Below are 26,739 nucleotides of genomic sequence, written 5' to 3'. Positions count from 1 at the left end.
TGTCAACAGGTATTTTGACACACTCCTCATGAGCAAACTGCTCCAGCTCTTAGGTTTGAAGCATGCCTTCAGCTCCTTCGACAGATGTTCCAAAGGATTTAGATCAGGGCTCATAGAAAGCCACTTCAGAAAAGTCCAGTGTTTTGTTCTGAGCCATTCTCGAGTATTTTAATCTGTGTGGTTTGGCTCATTATCCTGTTGGAGGACCCACCTAAGACAAAGCTTTCTGACACTGTGGAGCACATTTCACTCCAGAATCCCCTGATAATCCTCAGATTCATTCAGTGCCAGATGGGGCAAAAGAATCAAGTTTCCTCCATGTTTCACAGTAGGTACTGTGTGCTTTTCTTTGTATGCTTCATTTTTGTGTCTGTGAACACAAAAGTGGTGTTACTTGCCAAAAAGCTCTAGTTTTGTCTCCTCTGTCCAAACAACATTCTCCCAGAAGCTCTGTCAATATGAATTTTGGTAAATTCCAGTCTAGGTTTTTTATGTTTTCAACAGTGGTGTCCTCCTCAGTTGTCTCCCATTAAGTCCTCTTTGGCTCAAATGTCAACGGATGGTGCGATGTGACACTGATGTACCTTGGCCTTGGAGTTCACCTGTAATCTCTTTAGAAGTTGTTCTGGGCTCTTTGGTTCCCATATTATCCGTCTCTTCAATTTGTCATCAATTTTCCTCTTGCAGCCACGTCCAGGGAGGTTAGCTACAGACCTGTGGACCTTAAACCTCTGAATAATATGTGCGGCTGTAGTCACAGGAACATCAAGCTGCTTAGAGGAGGTCTTATAGCCATTACCTTGAGCACGCCTGTCTCATATCCTGAGACAGCTCTCGCCTTAACCTTAGCCTTCTGTGGTCTGTGTTTAGTGTGTTACACACCATGATACCAAACAGCACAGTGAATACTTTTCAGCCTTTAAGCAGGCAGACTGATTACAAGTTAGAAGACACCTGTGATGCTAATTACAGGACACACCTTAGTTTAACACGTCCCTATGATCAACGTATTTTCAGTCTATTCAAGGGGTACCAATTTTAATTAATTTTTACTTTTGTCAGTTTCAAGTTATTTATTTCTACACAAACGGGCAGTACCAAGAAACCAACTGAAAAACAATAAAACACACTAAAAAGAGGAACCTACAGTGTTTCCAGAGCTCGTCTTGCAAAAGGAAACGTGTTGGTCACAACAAACATGATTCTGATTGCATGAGCTTCCAGACAGGACAGGTTATTGAATATATATATCATATTATATCATTATCATATCAGCCTCTCACTTTGTTTTTCACAGCCTTCAGTAGCTGCTGTCACTTGACTTTAGAAATGTATGTTTTGGGATACGTGCTAATGCCAGCAGAAATAGTTCTTATGAGAACACAGTCTTGCCAAGGGTTAATTAAAGATAAAAGACGTGTAATAATACTCTTGGAACTTTTAATGACCAATAGCCCTTTACAGTTTGATATTTAGTCAGTAGAAGTGTACATTTTTCCCTGATAATGATGCAGCATTTCCATGAGGTCCCTGCTGTTTAAAGGATGATAATATGACTTGTGTATAATATCAAACAGCACAGTGACTACTTTTCACCCTTTAAGTAGGCAGACTGATTACAAGTTAGAAGACACAGCATAGCAATGGACTGTAACAGCACAGATTCTGCACTGTAATTAAATACAGATAAGCACCAATGAACATCTGAACCTTCTCCATAGATTTAAAAAAAAATCCTTCAGCAGCAGAAACAAGTTGTTTTTCTGCTTATTTAGAAAAAAAAAGAAGAAAAAAAAAGTTGTTTCACCACAATAAATGGAGCAACTGGACAACTTACCACATTGTTTCTGTGATGCCACAAGTACCCTTTTATAAACAGCAGCTTCAGTATTGGGTCTGTGGGTTATTTTAAAGTCTCTCCATTTGTCAAGACTCAAGTGAACTAGGGAGGTCTCACCAGCTATCAAAGCAGCTTGTAGTGGAGGTAGTTAAGGGGGAACTGATTTTGCACCCCTAAATGGCAACATTTGGGTCTCCAGACTCTCAGTACAACAGTACAGTTTACTACCAAACTACTCTTTGACCGTTAATAAATTCTAAACAGGTGCCTCTATGAATATTTTATCAGCAGCTGCTGTCAATCATAACAAAATGCATAGTATTAAAAAGCATAAACAAATTTAAAAACTGGTCAGTTAAATAATAAATGGATACAATAAGGTGCTTAATGAGAAATGTATTTATTTTAGCTTAACATTTTCTTTAAGCTATACAACATAAGGGTGAGGTTTTTGACTTGTATTGCCAGCCACTAGAGGGCAGTCAAGTTATTTTAGCTTCCTGTCCAGGAGGGATGCCATGTCCATCTTTAAATACAGTTTATGCTTTAAACTGTTTTTCATTGCTGGTTATGATTGTCTGGTTAAAAAAAAACAAAACAAAACAGGAAGCAACAGATTTTAAATGACGTTTGGTAAAGATGTGGAACGTTGGAGGTAGCGACCACGACAATGCCCACAGAGTTGCGGGATAATGCCGGCTTCATCAAGATTTTGCTGCTCGAGCAAAGGGAAGTGGTCTGTAGAACTTTCTGCATCATTACAATGAACTGAATATCAATAAATATAGAAATTTAAAAAGGGGATTTCACACTTCAGAGACAATCCCAGCAGGAAATGGTGCTGCCTATGCACTTCAGCCAGCCCATTTATCTCAGTGAGTTTAACATTCCATCACTAGGGGGGCGCTGGAACCTGCTATTTGGGCCTAAAACCAGAATTTGCATACAGTGACAAAATATAAAGTTACCTAAAAAACAAAATAATAAACACAAAAACCAGCTCATCCACAAGTAAGTGATCTGTACATCATACAGAATATTTATTACAAGTCTTCAAAAATACTCATGAAATCATAAGAAAAACCTTTTAAGGTCATTTGGAAAGAACCTTCATCTTCAAGTTTAGTTTACCAGTCTGTCAGACGTGTCCCTTGTAACAAGTCTAACAAAGGCATTCTCCTATGTTCAGCTTTGATTTAACAAGTCGCATTCCCACAAAATAAGAAAGCTCTTGTATTTCACCTGTTAGCATTTCAGAAATGCAGAACATCAACAGAGTTTCTTCTCCTTTTCCACCTACAGGGCTCAGGTCTGTTCTACCACCACTTCTACTAGTGCCAGAGATTATCTTAGTCTGTGGACAGACATCCTAAATTAACTGAATCCATTAACTATATGTTGGGCATTTAACATTGGACCTGCAGCAGGAGATGACACAGCAAAGCTTTTGTTAAGTTACAGCCAATGAGCCCATAGGCAGGACCTCCTGCAGGACAGTATTCCTGGATTTGGTAAAAATATATCTATTTGATTGTTATGAGAACTTTCCCCATCAAGATTTGTGCTCAGCACAAGTGAGCAGTCACTAATGCCCTGCTGTTACAGTGTTGATATAAAAGCTACCCAGAGAGTACAAACTGCCAAAGCCTGTTATCCTTTTACAAAAATGATGCTAAAGTCAAAGTGAATTCAACACCTTTTGAGCAGCTGAATTATCAATGAATGCATTTAAAGCTGATATGTGCAGCACGATACTCTTTTTAAAAATCAGCCCACTTTGTACAGAAGGACACTTCTAGTAGTAGTTCTGAGTTTCATCCAAGTTGAAGGAGACGGTGCCAAAGTACAGTTTTTTTTTTTTTGTTTTTAAAAAAAAAAAAAAAACCTACCACTGGAGGGCATCATACATAATTTTGCAGTTTTACATAAAGGCGGCTTTAATAAATCACATAAAAATACTTTTTTTTTTTTTTCCTTTCTAAGTTGAAACTTAAACAGAACTCTTAACACTAGAGTAACACGTCCGCACTGAAGGCCACAGCTTCAAAAAAACAAAAAAACGTTTGTCTGCCCGGTGATCAGCAACTGAAACCCTCTTATCAGCTTTTGAGATGCGTCCAGCAATTTTTAAAGTTTCAAAGACAGATCAGCCACATTTTATACAGAACCAGCCTCTGTGTGGATAGCAAATTTAATTAAAAGGCAATGGGATATTTCCAGTGAACTAAAATTGGCTTCAATAAAGTGGTGAACAACTCAGATTCTCAAACTTATAATTTTCACTTTCAAGAGATGGCGCTCTCAACTCAATTTTTATTTTAAATATAAAACACGCCATGTCATTTGTCATCACACGCCATGTCATTTGTCATCCACGTCTTTTCATTCACCAGACAGACCTCCGGCTGGATTCTGACAAAAACTGACTACACGTGACTCAGGAGCGTCTGCGTGAAGGCCGACGGCACTTCTCTGTGAAGCTGCACATTTATAATCGTTTGCTGAATCCAAACAGAATAACAGTAAATGCATGTGTTGCCCTCACACCTGCTGTGGCAAATCATTCAGTCTGATATTTGATTAGAGATCAAATCAGTGACCGGCTAGTATTAATGCTCAGCTATCAAACAGATTTAGGGATAGACCTGCGCCTTATGAAGTGCTTCAAAAAGTCTTGTTTCACTTTTTTTCCCCCCAACGCACGCGCACACACACACCTGCAAATTAAATTTAATAAATAAGACTTACAATATTGTAAGGCAAAGTTGACCATGCATTTGTCACAATAAAGAACAAATCAAGAAACAAACATGGTAACAATATGCACATTCATTAAGAGCAACAAAGTCACCGCTACCCACCCACCCCCCTGTGTCAAGTAAAGTTTTCAAAGCTTTGCTGGATGACGTCCTGGTCGACAGGCTCATCACAATAACATTTGGCCCTGGTTTCTGCAGTGGGGCGACCATTTTATTCAGAGAGGCCAGTCAAACCAGCATGCTGGTCACATGGCGAATGCTTTTCCACCGCATTCAAAGCTGGAATTAATTCGAGAAAAGTCAGTGGAGGCAGAGATCCAGCAGCCAGCTGCTCAGAGCCTCAGGACAATCCAGATGTTTCCAGGTAACTCTGAAGTTTCCTTACTGTACTTCTGTCCAAAGAGCAAAGGTCAAAGTCAAAAGTTGTGTTTGTGATGTGGAAGTGTCCAGTCTCTTCAATGAGGTTTACAATCTAGAAAGGAGAAAAGTACAATGGGTAAGCACAGGTTGGATTTTAATGAATGTTCATGCCTGAGTCTCAAAAAAAACAAAAACAAAAAAAGATAATAATCAGCTGCAGCCTGTGGAACTATTTAAAGGGGAGTTTTGTGCTCTATTTTACTTTCCATCCATCCATCCATCCATCTCTGCTTATCCAATTCAGGGTCGCGTGGGGCTGGAGCCTATCCCAGATACATAGGGTGTGAGGCAGGGTACACCCCGGGCAGGTCACCAGTCTCTTGCAGGGCTAACACAGAGACAGACAACCCTTCACACTCACATTCACACCTATGGGCAATTTCGAATCACCAATTAACCTAACCCTGCATATTTTGGACTGTGGAAGGAAGCTGGAGCACCCAGAGAGAACCCACACAGACATGGGGAGAACACGCAAAACTCCACACAGAAAGATCCTGGCCAGATGGTGGATTCAAACCCAGGACCTTTTTGCTGGGCAAAGTGCTACATGATCAATGTCTAACATTTATTTTGACCTGGCCAAAGTTTAAAATAATGAGTTAATCTATGCAAACAAAGCCCAGAGAGCATACTCCTCAGAATAGCAGTTTTTTTTTCTCAGCTAGTAACAGATTTCTTTGTGCGGTTATCTGCTGCAGGCACAGCATACCCACTAAGTAGAACCAGTACATCTCAGACACACACTCAGGCTTCTGGAAGCTGGCCAACCAGAATGGAATGGGGTTCTAAGGGGGGGAATTTTTATTCTGTTGAAATGTCAGAATAAAAATATATAGTTGGAAACGAGCATAATAAGTCTCTTAAAAAAAAACAAGACTCATCACTGATGGGGATATCTTCCCGTTATTAATGAAAATATAAAAGAAATAGAGAAGTCAGGATAACATTACAGCCCAGTTTCATAATAGAAAACTCTTCAGCAGACGTCTTATTACCTTCTGTAAAACTATTTTGCCCTAATTTGGAGGCCTTGCCCTAAATTTTCATCCAAATACTTTTAAGTCACCCCTGGGTTAGTAAAGATATAATACATACTCGAGCAAAAAAAACGTTTTCAATATTAACAATACTCATTAAATCAAATCCCTTTAAATTGATATTCTGTGATTCTTCTACAAATACTTTTTGGTAACAACAACCTAAAACACGGTAAACAAATCCTTTGTCGCCTCGCTGTGACGTACTTGGCCTACAAATGTGGCCTTCGAAGGATGCAGCCACTGAATCTGGACACGGCTACAGTGTTGCACATCTTTAAAGGCTAAAAACTCCAGTTTCACAGCTCAACTCCTTGTGGTTTTGGGCTCTATAGACCGGAAAAGGTAAAACCACCTGGATAGCAGTCCAGCTCCAACAGGACTGGTATCTGCTCTACAAAATGACCTCCAGCAGCCACTGTTGTGAATGTCTCTGACCAGACAATTAGAAACAGACGTCATGAGGGTGGCCGAGGGCCCGACATTCTCTGGTGGTGGTGGGGATGTACTGAGTACCATTTTGAGTTGCATTTTTGAAAATTCAATTTCAGCAAAATGGACAAGCCTACCACATCACCCATTCATACAGTGATTTCCATGACAGAATCAAGCCTGTTTTTAATGCAGTGCTGTCTGAGGGTCCAAATATTGATTTCTGGCCTCGTAGCTTGTGCACAGAAATTTCTCTAGATTCTTGGAATCTTTTGGTGATATTATGTACTGTAGACGATAAGATATACAAAATCTTTGCAATTTTAGATTGACAAAAATTCTGAAACTGTTCCACAATTTGTAGATGCAATTTTTTCTGGAAACAGGTCTTTTCTCAGTTCAAACATCTGACATGTTTTCTATGTTCTACTTTGAATAAAACATTGGTTTAAGCATTACAAATCATTGCATTCTGTTTTACTTACATTTTACACTGAGTACCAGCTTTGTCAGAATGGGGATTGTAAATGATGGCAGACAGTAGCAGACACTGATGATGATGATGATAATACTTTATTGATCCCACAATGGGGAAATTACAGTTAACAGAACACCCATCCAAAACATGGGGAGACAGGTGAACTGTGGCCATGCTGCCCCCCTTCTGGAGGCGCTGCCATTAAAGATCACAAGTATCCGATACTTTCTGAAATCTCGTCTCACCTGTTGCAGTATATGACCTTCTCTTAGTGTCATCAGCCTTTTGTGCAGCTCCACCAGCTCATCCAGGTAAGCCTGAAAAGTGCACGGCAAACGTGGGTTAGCTTAATGCCTGTCATATAGTATTCTTACCCAAAAAGCAACAGAGCATAATGAACAAGCTTAAAATTCAAACTGAACCACCACATTTCATAAGGAGCCACAAGGAGATCAGGGAGTAACACTAAGGCAAGTATAAATGGTTAGATTTGAAAAGTAATAATATTATTGCTAACATTAATAGGAGGTTACAGCTAAAAACCTCTAGATCCATCAACATAAATGCTCTGCCAGTCATCACATACCCAGCTGGATTGAAAATTTGGCCACAGAAGGGGATGAATGCCACTGATGTCAAGACATGAACACGCTTCACAATACAGAGGGTTTCATCCAAAGTCCAGGAAACATTATGTGGAATTGAAAGGAGGACTATGATTAGTTGGTCAGAGCCACGATATAGGATGAAACAACGAGCATCCACAATGGAACAGATAAGGAAATATCATGAAAGGCCGAGCCCTTCCATAGGATGTGTCATCAGCAGATAGTGTCTAGAAAAGGCTAAAAGGACAGCAGAGATGCGTTGATCATTGCAGCATAAGAACAGGCTCTAAGCACCAGATCCGTAGAGGCAGCAGTCTACCACAGCCAAGCCAACTCAAGCTGCATGCTGTGCAAAGGTGCCCCTTGAGACAGTCCGGCACATTGTAGCAGGATGTAAGATGCAAGCTGGGACAGCATACAATGAAAGGCACAACCAAGCAGCTGGGATAGTGTAGAGGAATATCTACACCACATATGGAAGTCCTCAAGTCTTGATGGAACACACCTCCAAAGGTGATTGAGAGGAACAGGGTTAAGATCTTGTGGGCCTTCAGTGTCCAGACAGACAAGCAGCTGCCAAAGCAGACAATGGTTTTTGACAAGGAGCAGAAGACCACAGTTGTGATACATGTGGCTCAGCTGACAATAAGATTAAAAAGAAGGAGCATGAGAAAATCAAGAAGTAACAAGGGCTGAAGAAACAAATGGAGCAGATGTGGAAAACTGCAGTGCTAGGAACTGTTCAGATAATATACAAACTCCCAAGACAAGTTATATGTTTACATAATGGCAAATAAAGGCTTCTAATCTAATCTAATATAATCTAGCCTCTGTTAGAGGACCCAAACTTGAGGAACACACACCCAAGGGGGGTAGAACAAGATTAATATACATAATCTATTTCATATGTACCAGTTCATTCTAAAAAAAAACCAAAAAAGACTCGTGTACCTTGTCACATTCCATGCTTTTGGTCTTGTCCTGCTTGCTCTGCTTGGTGGGACTCTTCACTTCCAGTATCTGACAGAGAGATTAGTAAACAGATGCAAAGTCACCTGGGGTGACCCAGACCTGTGTGCAGTGGCTTCTCTTGTAGCATTTTAAATTATTATGACCTCAGACATAAGCCAGTATATTATCGATATGGTTACCTGGTTATTAGTAGTCTTTAATAAGGGTGGTGCCTCATTGCAGGAGGGGGGTGAGTGGGAGGAGCTGTCATTCTCACTGCCATCGCTTAAACTAACCCTAGGTTTGTAATCACAGGTGAAAACCAAACAAACACTTTAAAATACACATTTTCAATGCAAGTCTCACCATTGTAATCAGCTGATGCAGACAGTTATGGATCAGGTCTTCCATCATTGTATGTGTAATTATTTTTGTTACTTTTTTTTGGTAAGTTTATTATTATGCTTAGTTTGTCCACCTGTGGAAAGTGGAACAATGTGTAAACAATGTGTAATCAATGCCATCACCACGTAATATTGAATTCAATTGAGCCGATTTCCTCTTTAAGGCCATTGTCTGCCTTTGTTTAATAGAAGTGCTGTTATGATCACTTGCATGTTTGCGGTTTCACACACCTCAAACTTGTGCAGAGAACAATCATCAACTGGTATTTCGAACTGACTCAACATCTGTGTCAATGTGAAAAGAGCTGAATCTCAGCTACGAAACACCAGTTATCAGTTAAAGATAACAATTACTTAGCCTGAAGATATCTACATCAGCTGGTTACTACAGAGGCAAGAACAAAAAGAACAATGGGATTTCCAGGAAGCGATTTAAAAACAAAAAAAAAATAGCAGCCATGCAGGAAGCAGACCAGTTATTCAAGAGAAAAGCCCCATGAAGCTGAAAATCGTCCAAATATGAATAAGCTGTAATTTTCTTTGATCCATTCCTGAAACATCTTTTCTTTTTTTAAGCTAAAAACTGCTGCCTAGGGCTGTTACTGAAAAGCAGATTGTGTGTTGGACAGTATCAGACAACTGCTTGCTAATTGTGGCAATAGTGACAATTGTGGCAACAGTTCTGATAACAAACCGGTGAAATTCTCAGCCCAGCACAGCGGGGCAATCAACCTCTGGCTAGAATCCTGCAACACAAGTAACTGTAGGTACTTTTTCACACTGAAATACAGTACAGAGATTATATACCCAAATCCATATACAGCCCTTCAGCTGATTCATTTGTCATACACTGCCTGGCCAAACAAAAAGTTGCCACCTGGATTATGATCTGGGGTTGCTGCAGTTGGTCAGGTCTAGGTTCAGCAACATTATGTGCTCAAAGAATGAGGTCAGCTGACTACCTGAATATACTGAATGACCAGGTTATTCCATCAGTGGATTTTTTTCTTCCCTGATGGCACGGGCATATTCCAAGATGATGATGCCAGGATTAATCGGGCTCAGATTGCGAAAGAGTGGTTCTGGGAGCATGAGACATCATTTTCACACATGGATTAACCACCATAGAGTCCAGACCTCAACCCCACTGAGAATCTTTGGGATGTGTTGGAGAAGGCTTTGCGCAGTGGTCAGAATCTGCCATCATCACTGCAAGATCTTGGTGAAAAATGAATGCAACGCTGGATGGAAATAAATCTTGTGACATTGCAGAAGATTATCGAAACAATGCCACAGCGAATGCATGCTGTAATCAAAGCTAAAGGCAGTCCAACGAAATATTAGAGTGTGACCTTGTTTTTGGTGGCGACATTTTTTTTTTTTTGGCCAGGCAGTGTATTTATTTAACACTAATGGAAGTTTTTTAAAAACTCAAAGGAGTTCAGTATAACTTAAGGATACCATTGTTAATGATAACACCCACACTTAAGTATTATGTAAACTGTAGCTGTCAAGGTCCTGCAACCAATTTAAATCAAATCACCAACACGGCTCACAATCCATCACAATTCACAGGTTATTATAATGTGCGCATTACAGACAGAAAGTTTTGTTGTCACTACGCACCTTGAGGCGACTGTTTCTTGTGATTTGGTGCTACATAAATAAAATTGAATTGACTTGAAGAAGTTGGTTGTATTACACAAACAATTGAGAATTAAAATCCACTGAGGACCACATGTGTGACTTGTACGTTGTCTGAAGACCCATTCGTGTCCAAGTTTGATTAAATTCTGAGCAGTGCTCTAGGAGGACTAGTGATTTTGTCATATACACATTGTGTACAGAAAATCACCAACCTGCTTCCAAGTAACCTAAGTAACAGCAATACTCTTGTTAAAAGGAATTCATTGCCCATGTCTGTACACAGTTCTATGAAACTACTGTGTTGCAGAGGCCATTCAAAAAGCTGTCCTCCAGTTACTAACCTGCGTTGGTGGTGTGTGAGGTGTGCATGAGCTGCTCGATCTGTGTCTGAATCCATGTCGTCATTGTCATCCTCTGAATCATCATCGTTGTCGTCTGAGTGCAGATCCTGCATCACTGACTGCAGGGAGCCGAGCACTGAGGTGGACAGAACAAACATTTCAATGAAGTCTGAGTTATTTTTATTTAAACATATGCAAAAAGCTGCAAATCATGTCAGTGGGAGTGTGGGAACAAAAACACCAGGAACTGTTGATGGGTTATCTGACTTTCAAAGGGGACACGTGCACATTTTTAACTCTATATACATGACTGACAGCTCTGTGTCAAACAGGATCCTGTCTCCTTCCTCAAGCTGTTCTGATTGGTAGAGGCTATAAAAATAAATAGTAGTTGGACTCTAAAATCCATCTGCACACGTCTGAATTAAGAATCCAATCAGAAATATGTAAGAAGGGGCGCCTGGGTGGCTTAGTGGTGAAGCCGGCGACCACATACATATGCCGCGTTGCGGTGCGGGTGGCACGGGTTTGCGTCCCGGCCTGTCGCCAATTTGCCCGCGTGTCTTCCCCTGTATCTTTCCCCCATTTCCTGTCTCTCTCCACTGTCGATAAAAGCCACTATGGCCAAAAATGCAAAAAAAAAAAAATATGTAAGGCGGCCAGCAGAGCACAGGCTACAGAACGAATGGCACAGACGTTGAATGAAGAAACAGTTCAGGACAGGACTCCTAACCTAGCATGGTCATAAATGACAAAATCATAGGAAGCATCATTTATCCCCTTTAGATGATACAACTGTTGTTTTTAAAATTCTCAGTCAATTTAGATGTCAAATATTTTCCTTTTTTTTTTTTTGTTTTTGTTTTTTTTTTAACTGCAGCCACTTTCACCACTTTCTGAAACAGGTCAAGCTAAAGGTGTTTCTTTTTACAGAGATAAAGGTATGGTTACAGGTAGGGATGTGTGATATAGCCTCAAAATTATATCACAATATTTCAAGAAAATTGGCGATAACGATATTTGTAATGATATAGAAAAAAATATTGAACATTTTATTGATGTTTGAAGAATTTAAAAGGAAGTAAATTAGTGTCACTGATGACACCACCTAATACAAAGTGTGAATTCATTTCTACAAGGTGCCAGCAACAGCATTAAAATGCAATAGTAGCAACAAAGCATTATATCCAGTGACAAAGCATAAGTCAAATGTAAGCACAAAAGTAGCCTAGGTAGTGTTTTCCCTGGAAATTTTTAAGTATAAAATAACTGCTTACCACTTTAGTTTAACAATAACTAAAGTAACAACCTTTTAACTCTTAAGGAGCTGCACAATATTGTCACATAAAACTAAAAAACTAACCAACTGCTTAAAGCCCTGCTTTTCCACCGTGTAACTGTATCAGCAATTTCCATCCATCGTTTGCTCTTCCTGTCTCGCACATCACCAGCTGCTAATATCTCCTCATATGTAGCCTGGTCGTATTGTCCACGATGTGTTTTGCCTCAAGCAGTCAAACATGTCATTTCCACCTTCAGCAGGAGCGGTTTTCTTGCATATTTTGCAGCATACTGTGCTTTGTTGGAGGTTGCTGAAGTAGCTCCCTTTTTAGGCACTAGATCGTTATTAGAGGCTGACACATGTGGCTCTTACTCCCAGACATGCCCGGGGTTGCCTCCTTATTGCACACTAGGGAACAAACACATGGTGTCGCTATAGCAATGAGATCGGGATACAGCCCTATTTAGCAGTAACAGTTTTCTTGCATATTTTGTAAAGTGTCGTTTTTAACTACCAAGTCATCACTGAAGGCTGGCATGTGGCTCTCTTTCTCAGACATGTCTGGGCTTGTCTCAATGTAGTGCACACTAGGAAATGTAAATTCATGGCATCACTATCATTGATATCATGAGAAGACATTTTTGATTTGATCACAGACAATATGATATGGCACAGCCCTACTAATGGCAGACTGCATGGCTATGCATGTCATTTTACACACCTGTGGCAATGGGACTGAAACTTTGAAGAACACAGAAAAGCTTAAGAACTTTGTTGCTCAATTTAAGGAAATGTTGCAGTTTAGTAGCACTTGAAAATTCCACCTTAACACTATATTAAGAGTTCAATTAATTTCAATTCTAAATTTAAATAATACCAAGGACAGAATAAAAGATGAGCATAGTTTTATCTCAGTGTCTAAAAATGAAGCCACTGCAGAGGTGCTTTAAAACTGCAGGTGGCAATGCCTGTGACTTCTGGATCTACAGAAGTCTTGGGGAAAATGGCTCTCTGACCTCATCTCGTGAAGCACAACATCTGATGACATTATGGGTTCAGTCACTCATACTACATAAAATGTTATGTATATTTTGTAAATTTTGGTAATTCAATTTTGCACAAAAGGATGCAACATCCTGAGTATGCCCAATGGCCAGTGACTTGTGATTGGCAAGTGCGCAGACAACCCAGCCCCTCTCTCATCAAATCCAGTTTCAAAACATCAAAATGGTGATGGTGAAAACACTTATGTTGAGATTTCAAAACTGGATTTCACAAAGCAGTGAATGAAGTCACATTAGCTGCTTTCATCTTTCATACTGTCTATTCTTTATACTGGTTAGGGTTGGGAAAGTTCATGTTATATCTACATGCACTGTAGAATGTAGTTGGCTAAATCCACAATGAGCAGCTAACTTCAGAGACAGCAGGAGCACAGGTCACCTGATCACGGCCTGTCCATAAAGAAAACAAATCTACTGGAGGTCACAATACAAGTTACTTTGCAACTTATTGCTAAAAGAGTCATCTTACCATGTTGCACTGTTACACTGGAACTCAGGGTTCCCCCACTTGCCAAATCCCACTATAGTCCCTGACACAATTCACATCTACAGCTAACTGGATCCCATGAGTGCCTGGCAGGACAAATGAACCAAGTGCTAAAGGCTAAAGACCGGACAGTCCTGATCCAAAGGATGCCCAGAGAGCAGACCAATCCAACTACTGGCCAATAACCAGCCTCAGTACAACATGGAAGCTCCTATAAGGTATCATAAAGGCTAGGATGAACAGACACATGGCTCAATACATGAGTGGGATCAAGAAAGGAAATGGCAGAGATAGCAGGGATGCAAAACACCAGCTACTGGTAGAGCAGTCACCCCAGACTGACCAACCAGAGCACAGCCTGGATTGATTACAAGAAAGCCTATGACTCGATATCTCATCATGGATCCTGGAATGCCTAAAACTATTCAAGATCAACAAGACCCCAAGAGCCTTCATCAGGAACTCAATGTGGATGTGGAGAACAACACTAGAGGCCAACTTCAAGCCAACTGCACAAGTCACCATCAAGTTTGGGATTTACCAAGGAGATGCTCTGTCTCCACTGCTGTACTGCACTGCTGTTCTTAGTCGGAATTACTTTGCGAGAGAAGTACTGACAAAAATGTATACTGAAGTTAGAGAGTCTCGCTGCCCAGCTCGCCAGTGTCTCACTTTGCACTGACCACCAATATGTGGTCCAGTAGGACCTGCAAGCCATACAAGTAGATAGTGCGACTATACATTTCATGGGAGACTGGGAACTAAAAAGTGCCTGTCTCCAGACTGGCTACTTTCCCCAAGACCAAACCGGAGAGCATATAGCTTAAGCCCAGCAGGACACCCTCACAAGCTGGAAGCTCAACCCAACGGGACCGGTTGCTATAACTACTAACAACGAGGCTAATAATGTCACAGCAGTGCAATTGAAAAAGAGCCCGAGGATGCAGTGTTTTGGACTGGCAGCTGGCTATTGGTGAGTACAATATTCAATCTGTTGATTTGAAAAAAGAAAAAAATATGCCAGGTATAACGTTAAGTAAAACGCTTATAGAATCACTTAGAGAGCTAAATATGAAATATATAATAAATATGAATATATTTATAATACACACACACACACACGTGTCACTCCTTTGCTGTTGATTTTTATCAAGATAGTTTAACTAAGGTAGGCTATATATTATACAGTACACAAATATAGTTAAATCTTATACATGCCTACTAAACAGAGATTAATTTTAATTTACCTTTGAGTCATCTGCCTCTTTACATAAAAAATGAAAGTGATTTTAAAAGTTTTTAATTTTGTGTGCTACAGGATATGGTATAGATGATACCCGCATCACCCGGGTCATTTCAGCAGCTTCTCCCACAGCTTGAAGAAAAGAAGAGAACTGGCTGAAGTGCAGATACAGGTGGATCTTCCAAGTCGCCAGCTAATAACAGAGACCGCCACTCACTGGGGATCAAGGCTGCTAATGATAGAGAGGGTTCTGGAGCAGGAAAGAGCACTTTCTAAAGTCCTCTCTGTTGACATAAAAACCAGATCTTTTGCCCCTACCTCCAGGACCTCTGCCCTGGAGGCAGTTCAGAAACAGAAAGAACACCTTCAGGACTTCACTGATGCTTTTTCAGAAGAAATGTATGTTACCCTGCCACATGTCAACTCTAAGCTACACTTGTGTACCTCTAGTCTCCTGGCACCTGGAGAGGAGAATAGTAACCTCTGTAAATCCATCAAGACCAGCCTTGTGGATTACATCAACAATAAATATGCAGACCTATTCATCGCTTCTTTTGTGGATCCATGGTTCAGTGCCAAACAGTGAGAAAATGGATGCACTAAAACAAAGTTGCCTTGGAGGCGGAGTCTCTGCTCAGTTGTTTGCCTGAGCTGCCTGACCAAGCTGTGCCTGAGTCTGCAGACCAAGAACAAGCAGCAATGGCACACACAGCTAGAAAGAAGAGATCACTGGCAAACTTCTTTCAGCACAGCCCAGCCACCACCAGCACTTTCACACAGAGGAGCTGTTTGATCCCACAGAAGCAACAGAAAATGAACTTTCTAGCTACCTGTTGTCAGTTTATGTGTAGAGAGTGATCCCAACCTTCTCAAATGGTGGCAACAGAATGAAATTGCTTATCTAGTACTGAGCCTTTAAAAAAAAAAAAAAAAAAAAAAAATACCTTGGCTAAAAAATACCTTTGTGTGCCAGCCACCAGCTCCCCTTCAGTAGGAACACTGTACCCTGCCAGAGGGCATCGTTGATGCTTGACACTGATGACAGACTAGTTTCACTGGCACAAAATCTGTAAGATGTACAGTAATTGGCCTGGCCTTCTGCATTATATTTTTAATGGTATTTAAGACTTGCACAAAAAGATACAATGACTAAAGGATGGAATTTTGTTGATTTTATTCAATCTGTTTACATGTTTTGTTATTTGCACAAAGTGCTAGATCCCTGCACAGGACTACAGGAGGGAGCACTTTGGTAAACTCACTACATCAGTGGAAACCTACTTTTATAAAGAGCAAGTCGACCTTTTGTTATTTGTGGTCTGTATCTTTTCTGGTGTCATTTTAATTGCACAGCTGTGAATATTTTGTTACACAGGAAAACAATATTGTATTTTATTCAAGGAACATTATTATGAACAGCCGGAGCACCGGCACTCCCAACTGCTTTCAAATGCCGGTAGAATTGCAACCACATGCGATAGGAGCAATAATTCTTTTTGCATATAAAACCATTAGATTTACACTTATCATGCATTCAACATGTCCCAGAGCCCTGTATCCTCCCTATAACGAGTTCCCAAAAATTGCATAGAAAGCCCTAACAACAAAATGTACTCAATGCACTTTATCGTGTGCATTAGCATGTACAGCTATGGCATTTCTGTATCTAGCATAATATGTAGATACAAAAAAAAAAAGGTTTTCAATGTCTTTGTGGGTTAGTGCACTTTTTAGCTTCTTTATGTAGTTACAATGGATTTCCTTCATACATATTAATTCTATTGATGTATAATGAATTTAAATATTTCACAAGATGGCACTACAGCATGTATAACTAAAGATATGGTCCAGTGGACTTGTTCTATTTTTCTATAGGTCTTAAAGGGCTACTATGTGCTGATTTATTTTTGAACCATTTCTCATATATATATCTACAGTTGTATGTTAATGAAAGTCCCTGTGTGAAATCTGGGACATTTGGGACCTTTGACTCAGAACTGTCTTTTTATGGAAAGAAAAACAAATACAGATATATCATAAATCGCCATTCTACTAAAAGACATATATACATTAGATAAATACTAGTGGTAACACTACCATCTTTAGAACAATAGGTCAGTGGTTCAAATCCTGGCCTGGGCTTGCACCAGTAAAGGTCCCCAGGCAAGGCCCAACATGCTACCCAAGCCTACCTTGGAATATGAGAGAGAGATATATGATTGATATGATTAAAGCCATACCGGCTCGGACATCACCTGGATTAACACAGTCAGGTGTTGAGGAAACAGGGCATATTGACAATATAAGCTACTGGACTAAGAATACAGTATAAGTGAACACAAGATGAAAATCGGGAACTGTTGGAATGCTACTATAAATGTAACCCCAGCGATAGGGGTTACATGAAGAGGATGTGGGACCTATGGATTCTTCAACACCCAACATTCCAGACTGACATCAAAACAACTAGCAGCTCAGTGCTCCAACATCCACAAGAAGTAACTGCTCTCTCAACTAGAGATTGAAGAGGTACAACACAAATGCTATGGCAATGGGGAGCCAGATCAGGTCAGGGGGGAGATATCATCATCTCCACACTCTGAGAATGGGTACTGAGCCCCAAGATCAACTGGTATGTTGAATGCCAGAACAGCTGACCTGAAATATAAGGATCATGCCTAAGCTGGAAACCTGAACCATCCGTGGCCGATTACCAAGACTACGTGAAGTACACTCTGAAAGTCTACTAGAAGATGTGAATGCAGCACTAAGGACAATCCCTACTTCGACCATCACTGAAACCAACCAGCTGATGTATAACACGGCAACACTGATCCTTGAGATGCTTGGCTATAAGATGAACAGCCACAAGGAGCAGTATCCTCCGTGGTAAGAAGAAAAAAGGCTAAGATCAAGGCAGCATGGAGGGAAGTTAGCCAGCTATCAGAGGTTCAGAAAGGTGTGATCGAGAAAGGGGTGCCTAAGAAGTACAGCGGTCCCATCCAACTACTGGCTAATGACCTGCCTCGGTACAACATAGAAGCTCCTATAAGGCATCATAAGCGGCTAAGATAAGCAGACACATGGCTCAAAACATGAGTGGAGCCCAGAAAAGAACTGGCAGAAATACCAGAGGTGCAAAACACCAGCTACTGGTAGATAGAGCAGCCACTCCAGACTAAGACCAGACTGACCACCACCTGGATTGAGAAAGTATTTGGGTTTTATTTTTTGACTCTATGCTTCATACATGGATCCTGGAATGCTTAGAACTGTACAAGGTCAACAAGACCCTAAAAGCCTTCATCAGGAACTCAATGGGAATGTGGAGAACAACACTAGAGGCCAACTTCAAGCCAATTGCACGTTACCATCAAGTTTGGGATTTACCAAGGAGATGCTCTGGCCCCACCGCTGTTCTGCATAGGCCTGAACCACCTCAGCCAGATTATAAACAACTGGCTACAGACACCGACTAAGAATCGAACAAACATCAGCCACCTCCTCTACATGGATAGCATCAAGCTGTATGCCAGGAGTGAATGAGACATAAATTCACTGTTCCACACCACTATGATCTACAGCAATGACATTGGAATGTCATTCAGACTGAAGAAGTGTAGTTGAATGGCAACCAAAAGAGGGTTGGTAGTCAGAATTGAGGGGATTGCACTACCAAAAGTCAACATTGCAGACATTGAGGAAGGCTACAAGCACCTTGGAATCCCACAGGCAAATGGGAACCATGAAGAGGCTGCTAGGAAATCAGCAACTGCCAAGTACCTCCAGAGAGTAAGGCAAGTCTTGAGGAGTCAGCTGAATGATAAGAACAAAATCTGGGCAAACATTACAAACACCCTGCCGGTCATCAGATACCCTGCTGGGACAACAAGCTGGCCAAAGGAGGAGATAGAAGCCACTGACATCAAGACAAGAAAGCTCCTTACCATGAACGGAGGGTTTCACCCCAAATCCAGCACCCTGAGACTGTACGCTAAGCTGAAGGAAGGAGGCCGAGGACTAGTGAGTGTCAGAACCACTATCCTGAATGAAACAACAAAGATCCATGAATACATCAGGAAGATGGCCGCAACTGATCATGTGCTTAGTCAATACCTCAGGCAGCAGAAAACTGAGAAAGAAGAGGTGCAGGAGCAGGAACAGGAACGATCATGGAAGGACAGGCATAGCATATACGGCTGACACAGAAGTAGCTGACATTGAAAAATCTTACCAGTGGCTGGACAAAGCTGGGTTGTAAGATAACAGAGGCACTAATCATGGCAGCACAAGAACAAGCTCTAAGCACAAAATCAAAAGAAACTGGGGTCTACCAGGCAAGACCCCAGGTGTAAGCTGTGCAGAAATGCCCCTGAGACAATCCAGCACTTAACAACAGGATGCAAAATGCTAGCTAGCAGGTCATACGTTGAGCACCATAACCAAGTGGCTGGCATATATAGGAACATCTGTGTCGAGTATGGCCTGGAGGTCCCAAGGTCAAAATGGGATATGCCCCCAAGGGTGGTTAAGAACGAAAAAGCTATGATCCTGTGGGACTTCCAGATAAAGACAGACAAACTAGTGATGGCTAACCAACTGGACACAGAAACAGTCGACAAGCAGAGGAGGAACGCTATAATGATGAATGTAGCAATACATTCTTGATGACAGTAAAATCAAGATGAAGGAACACAAGAAGTTCGATAAATACCAAGGGCTGAGAGAAGAGTTAGATGAGGTTGTGGTAGGTGAAGGTAACAATGGTCCCCAAGGTAATCAGAACACAACAAATGCACAGTCCCTGACATATGACCAGTAGTTTTATCATAATGAGATATTGTGAAATTAATATTTCCAATGCCACCAAAAAATATCAGATTGCATTTTACAAGCAAAATTCAACTTCGAAAGCAGAGTTACAGCACTTGCCAAGGACACTTCCTTGTGTGGATGTGTCTGCTTCATCTGTTTGCTTAGTTCTACACACAGGTTGTTGATTTACACAGGTATTTTAATTGTTTGGCACTGAATGTCTCCACCTGTGAAATAATACTATTTGCTTGTGATCATATTTTATTTCACATGGTACGTATGATATAAATCTAATTCCATACAACTGTAAGCATCTTCATGTCACAAAGAGAAAATACTGGTGACCTTGGTTTTGGCACAATATGTAAAGTATGACATGTATGGTATTAGCTTCACTAAGTTTTTCTTTGCACTCAATGGTCAAAGTTGTGGCGAATGGGAGAGTGGTAGTGTTGAATACCACATAAATACCAAAATGTTATTTCACAAAAATAGGGTGTTTTTGTACTTTGTAGCTTGCCAAAAGACAAAGTCAAACACGAGTCTGCAGCACAGCCCGCAATAATGTTTAGGTGCACCACTAAACATGACATGGGCTGCAATTTGTGTGTGTTCCAGGTTGATTACCTTGCCGTTTGTGGTGTGTGGGAGCAAAGCCTGAACTGGAGCTGGAACTGGCTGGACTGGGCTGTTCAGACTGAAAGAAGAGAAAGACAAATAAATAATAGAAATATGGAATAAATTGCTTTTTGAATAAATGTGGTGGTAATAATTCTGGATGGCGTTGATATCTGTGAAAAGCTGTATTCAAAGAACTGAACTAACTGCAAATCAAACAACCGAATACTGTTACAACATATATGTTGCCTGCTTAAAGAGGACAAACCCACAACCTAGAATCAGTCCCATCAGTCTTATCCTATGTTGAGTTCTGTAACAGTTCTTTGGCCAAGACTACATAATACTGCATTTAATCATTAGTTATTATTAACCCTTGGCTCTCTTCCACAAAATGTCTTTTGTCCCATCTCTCTCCCTTTTTTGATTGTTGGGTCTTTACATTACAATATAAAGCATCTTGAGGCAACTGTTTCTTGGCACTATATAAATAAAACAGAATTGAACTAATTTTGGGCACAGGGTTTGAAAGACAAGGGTGTACAAAGGACAGGAATTTAAGAGTTACAGTGTGGGGGACTATACGCTCAAAGAGTTTGAAGACTGATCGATGCTAAGAAATAATTTTTTTTGGCATTTTTGCTCGATTTTTCCTTTTTTTGTTGAATCAATTTCTCAAAGGTCTCCCAACGTTAATCAATGTTTATCTGTGAGCATTCAGAACAGCTATACTCTGTGTCAAAACATTATAACCACTGTGAGACAAAGCAGAAAAGACTACCTTGAAAAGAGTCCGCATCATGACAAACACAAAGTAAACAGTTCTCATAGTCAAAGTTTTGTCCATGACAAACGGTCAGGTGCAATGGTCTGAGCAACTGTGAAAAGGACAAAACCACCCTGAGCAGATGACTTGGAGGAGTTTGAGTATTGCTGCCAGTCAGCAGTGATGAGTGCTTCCTGACAGTGGACTGAGCATGACTAAACCAAGAACTGCAGACTAGAGTATTAAGACGGTGCAGAGTATTAAGTATGATCCTTACAAATACCATTTCCACCAAGGCAGTTAGTAATAGCAGTAGTTTGGTGAGCCATGGCCCAAACAATTCTTTATGTTCTGGCATCCAAAGAACAAACTTTACCAGGAAAAATAGGTTTGAGAGTAGCACGAATTTGAACAACCTAGGTGAGATTGTTAGTTATCACATTCACAAAATTTTCAGAAAACTTGACCTCTAACCTTTACCTTTAGGTCAAAGTTGCCAAGATTCAAACTCAGGCAAGATTTTTAGTAGATGTGTCTATGGTGTGAATTTGAACATCCTACAGCGTTATCGAGTTATGGTCAACATAAATAAAGTTTTTGTGGAACAGATGCCGTAACACCAAGGCTATGACAATAACTGGACTTTTTCTTCAAAACTGTTAAGCTAAGAATGGTACATTTTCACCATTTAAACATTTGATATATTTTCTATGCTATATTACAAATAGAATATGGGTTTACGAGATTGCAAATAACTGAATTTTGTTCTCATTTACATTTTACACAGCATTCCAACATTTTCAGGGCCCGAGCACTGACAGTGAAAATGCTCTATTTTATCTGCTCCATTTATTATTTTGGCAAATTAATCACATTTTTTTAGGGCCTAAACATGCTCAAAAACACATGAAATTTGCACACGTGTCAGGTGTGGTGAACGTTTACGCATTTTATGGGTGTCACACATGCACAGTGCAAAATGGTGCTGTAGTGCCACCTACAATCTTTTTTTACAGAGTCCTACAGATACATAGTTTGTACAATAAAATCCGTTGGCCCTATGACCCAAATGCAACAGGAGGTCTACCATTTTGAAGCAAAAATTTTTGTTTTGTTTTGACTCTACAGGCTAGGCAACGGCACTAACTGCCATTCAGGATTAAATCCTTGGACCCATTGTCAGACTCTACACTGGTGCAGTGGGTCCTAGGTTCCTCCTGGTGCACAACAATGCCCGGCCTCATGTGGTGAGAGAATGCAGGCCGTTCCTGGAGGAGGAAGGAATTGATACCATTGACTGGCCCCCACACTCGCCTGACCTAAATCCAGTAGAACACATCTGGAACATTCTGACGCTGCCAGGTTGCACCTCAGACTGTCCAGTAGCTCAGCAATGCCCGGGTCCAAAGTAGTAGTTTGCATATATACAAATAGTTTTAAAGTACAGCAGAAATAGAAGGAAGAACCTTGTAACAAAGTCTCAACACATGATGTTAAAGGCACATATACCAACACATTTCACACTTTAAAATATGCATTTCCATACAATCCTTACCTTCATTTTCACATTCTTACGTTTCTAAATTTTTGACAGGTCTGTAGTTTTGCTTTGATTTATAAAAAGCAACAATGCCAAAGGAAAATCCCTTCTGTTAAGCCATTTCCCAAAGTCATGCAGTATCTAATCACAGCCAGGACAGGCTTGTACACCCAGGCTTGATAAAGTGCGTGACTCATTTAGACTGACTGGAGATGTGGTCTTAAAAAGCATCACCGTCTAAGTTTAAAGGGATTTAAAAATGGAGTAGTATTTCAATGTGCAAACCTAAACACATAAAGGAGCATTGCCAGTGTAAACTACAGCTGCCCAAGGCGACAACATGGTGAGGAGCAACCTCCAGAAAAGCATGAGAGAAAAAGAGAGGAGTAAGGACAAAAGACTTCAGTGCTTGTCACCTCCTGCCAATAAACACTGCACAGCTGGTCTGCTGGTTTATGGGCATCTTCAAAGTGCCATAAATCTTACCACCACTCCTGTTGAGGGCTTTGTTCTGCTTTACTCCAAGTAAGCAAAGCCAATCTCATCAAAGACAATAAACAGGCATCAATCTGGCTTCTTGTCTCAACTCCTCGCACAGTTTGGATGCCCAAAAAGAAACCCCAGCAGAAGTCTATTTGGTTTGTTTGTCTAATTCAACAGGGGCTGTTGAAATAAAACTATTTATTTATCACTCCAGATTAATCCAAATAAATCCCATTCAACTGGCTATCTGAAAGAGGTTATAAGACAACAACATTTCAGCTGAATAGACATTTTTTGGTTTTCTTTCTGGAGCTCAGGTTTAGAAGAAAAGACACAGACAATGTTTCTTTTCCTGGTAGGCTGGGATCTAAGAGTGCTGTGTAATGATGTTGTGTCATCCTCTTCTCTCTCCATCTCTGCATAGCAACACATGACTGAACCAGTTCTTCACCTGCTGCAGGTTCTGCAGGTAAACCTTCAAGCTTACAGTAATTCTCTAAAGCAGAAGGAGATTGAATATGTCCAACTACTGCATGAGGTCCTTTTGCAGAATGCAGAGCAATAATTTAAGGACCACAACATGAGTAATCTAGCCTGCAAGCCTTTTGGGTGGGAACACATAAAAAAGAAAGTACCTGGGACAGCTGGTTAGTAGTGAATAAACTTTGCGGCTGTCCACCAGTAAATTGAAGGTAGAAGGCATTCCCTTAGACAAAAATGAACAACAATGCTAAAATAAGTCATATTTGACTGACTGTGAATATAGCTGGGGAGTTATGTGTGGGAAATCCTGCACAAATGAAAGTGAAGTATGATTATCCACATAAACACTGTCATTCTGTCATCCACGCTGTCTTCTATTATCACATTATGAAACAGACCAGTGTGTGCAGTTTGTTTAAAGTGCTTTAGTGAGGAGATAAACTCCCTTGTATGAATTTTGTCTGCAACCAAAATGTCACTAGAATGTCAATGTGACATTGTAATAATACTAACACATAAACCCATCTGCAAAGAAGACTCTAGTGATGACTTCACTACATAAGTTTAAACAAACTTGTGCAGGCCACAAAGGTCACAGCGCATGCCCACATCCAGTGTCCTAAAAACAAAGTGCTCATGCTAAAATACCAGTCGGCTTTCCCTTCATGTCATCAGCTACTCCGCATTTCCTCCTCTCTGCTGCAGTGCTCAGTCAGAAACACTGAGAACCACAAATGAGAGCACCGGTCTGTGTTGGCCCAGGCCCACCAGGGTTGTTAGCCTGGGCAGAATCAAACACCTGGAATGTGTCACCCCACATCCTCTTTACAACCAGCAACCCCCCCACCTCACCACTCCTGGCCTGGTATTTGAAAACCTGAAAGCTATTTTCATAAAACACAGACAAAAACACAGATTCTGCTACAGTTAAATGAGAACTTCCCTGACTAAACAAGCTGCCATCACAGAGAAACCATAAAGCATAAGAGACTTGCACTTTATACAATCACTGAGAATAGAAATCAAAACACTACTGCATAAAAGAAAAATGCTCGGAAAACAGGAACTTAGACCCACCTTCCACAAATTCTCAGCCACTTTCTTCTTTCAAAAGCTAAAAGGATTAAAGAGGAACTATGCTATTTATGGTTGGGTCCTCTCTTTCTCCTCAGGTGCAGTAAAACCATAAATCTTTCTTGTCTACGATTTGGCTTTAAAACAGACCATCTTTATAGTGAAGTTCTATACAGAATGTGTGTGGACATGGAACCCAGTCAAATGTCAACCTATTCATGAAAAGAGCCACTATAGAGTTTTCCTAATTTGGCTCATGGCTCACAGTATAGGCAGATACTTTTTTTTTTTTTTTAGAAGTAAGCACATTCTATATTATTTAATTTTTTCCTATGTAAACATGTTAAGAGCGTACAAAGTTAGTCGTTTGCTGTTAAAGCAACTCCTGCATCTTATATTTATCTTTCTCTAGTTGCGTAGACATGCTGTTGGGCCACCCAGGCGAATGCAGCTGAACTCCCACTAGGTTTATTGTTGTCCACCCCTTATTCTTATTCCCCCCAGACCACCATTAATGGAGATTGTCTCCATACTGCTGTTTGATTTTTATGCTTATCCACAGGAAGGACAAAATGCACCTCGTTAAAATCTCTGAAGAAAATGTTAGCTACCTTTTTACAAGCAGCACCCTTTCTATGAATTTCCCAGTAAAGTGGCCTAAATGCTAAATTCAGCCAGTCTAACAATTTGGGTTGGTGCAAGTGCCAAATACCACATCTGCTTCTTAAACCTTTATGACAATATGATGGAAATGGATTGAAATTAGTTGCTTCACAGTTATGGCAAACTATGAGGTTGTGAAATTTCAGGCAATGCCAATGCTTAAACCCGGAGAAGTAACCATATAATTGTTTTTGATAACTTTTTGCCATTATAATTCCCTCTTTTGTAAGAGCAAAACATTGGCATCGTCATTATAAATAAAGAATTATTTTCAAATCTTTGAGCTATGAATCACACACAATATATGAGCACACACTCAATCATACAAATCTCTATGCTAGATTCCAGATATAACAAGAGTAAAACTGAGAACAAATAAATATCAACCACTGCCACAGGAGACCGTCATTTTGCTATTAGGCTGATGTCAATCAACAAGGCTATCACTAGCCGATACTTTTGTTTAGCCAATAAATTAGCTCATTCCCAGTTCTAATGACAATAAAACTTTTTGTGGTGTGTCCTACTTACATCTGATCTGGTAGATTGCTCCTCCATATCAGAGTCATTAGGATCCACCAGGTCCTGGAAGGCCGGAAGTGTCGTCAGACTCCTGCGTTCTGCTTCATCACTTTCTGGTCGTAATTTACTTGTCTGCAACTGTGATCTATCCCTCAAGAGTTTCTTATCCAAACTCTGACTGTCTAACCCTGACATTTCGGAGGAATTCACAAATCCCTTTTTGCGTTTTTTGGTCACATGATTATCACCATCAAGGGCAGACAGACGCTTGTTTAGCCCTGACCCATGGGTTATTCCCTCAGTCCTATGCTCTTTAGACAAAGACTTGGGCTCCTTGAAGCCCATCTTAGGATTGATTTCTCTAAGTGGCTGGTTCTCTTTGGGTTTCCTGGAAGGTTCTTTGGGGACTTTTCCAGATTCCCAGCCTGAGTCTCTAAAGGCACTTTTGGGCTCTTTTAAGGTCTCTTTTAAGTCTTTTGGGGTCTTGTCTTTATGGTCCTTGAAGGGCTTGTGGAGTTTGGAGATGCTGCTATTGTCAGTGCTGGTGGTTGTGGCTGTGATGAGGAAACTATTTCCTTTAGAACCATCCTGTGGATTGAAAAACAAGATCAGATCTCCAGGACTGCAGCATGAGCAAATCGTTTGCAAGGACAGTTTAAATAATTGTGAATGAGATATGATGTCAAGCCAGAAAAACAAAACCAACAAAAAACAAAAGATATTATGGCAAATTTACAAAGAAACACTGCAGCTAAGGTGGGAAAAGAAATTCAGCTGAA

The 26,739-nt window shown here is 40.5% G+C and overlaps 1 protein-coding gene across 2 annotated transcripts in view; it reads right to left on the bottom strand.

Moving 5' to 3' along the window:
• Positions 1-1,484: 1,484 nt before the first annotated feature.
• mllt3 (MLLT3 super elongation complex subunit) overlaps positions 1,485-26,739 on the bottom strand; it is a 66,195-nt gene continuing 40,940 nt past the window's right edge. For both annotated transcript variants that reach the window (XM_030723188.1, XM_030723189.1), the window contains 7 exons: positions 25,970-26,548; positions 20,439-20,508; positions 10,921-11,056; positions 8,729-8,825; positions 8,529-8,597; positions 7,215-7,286; positions 1,485-5,071 (listed from right to left, as the gene is read on the bottom strand). In XM_030723188.1, the coding sequence (XP_030579048.1) occupies positions 4,940-5,071; positions 7,215-7,286; positions 8,529-8,597; positions 8,729-8,825; positions 10,921-11,056; positions 20,439-20,508; positions 25,970-26,548 (1,155 nt within the window). In that variant the 3' untranslated portion in view covers positions 1,485-4,939. The remainder of the gene's footprint in view (positions 5,072-7,214; positions 7,287-8,528; positions 8,598-8,728; positions 8,826-10,920; positions 11,057-20,438; positions 20,509-25,969; positions 26,549-26,739) is intronic.

Source organism: Archocentrus centrarchus, unplaced genomic scaffold (assembly GCF_007364275.1).
Source record: "Archocentrus centrarchus isolate MPI-CPG fArcCen1 unplaced genomic scaffold, fArcCen1 scaffold_24_ctg1, whole genome shotgun sequence".
In the NCBI taxonomy this organism is placed as follows: Eukaryota; Metazoa; Chordata; class Actinopteri; order Cichliformes; family Cichlidae; genus Archocentrus; species Archocentrus centrarchus.
Note: the sequence above shows the minus strand (reverse complement) of the source record. Positions and strands in the feature narration are given on the sequence as shown.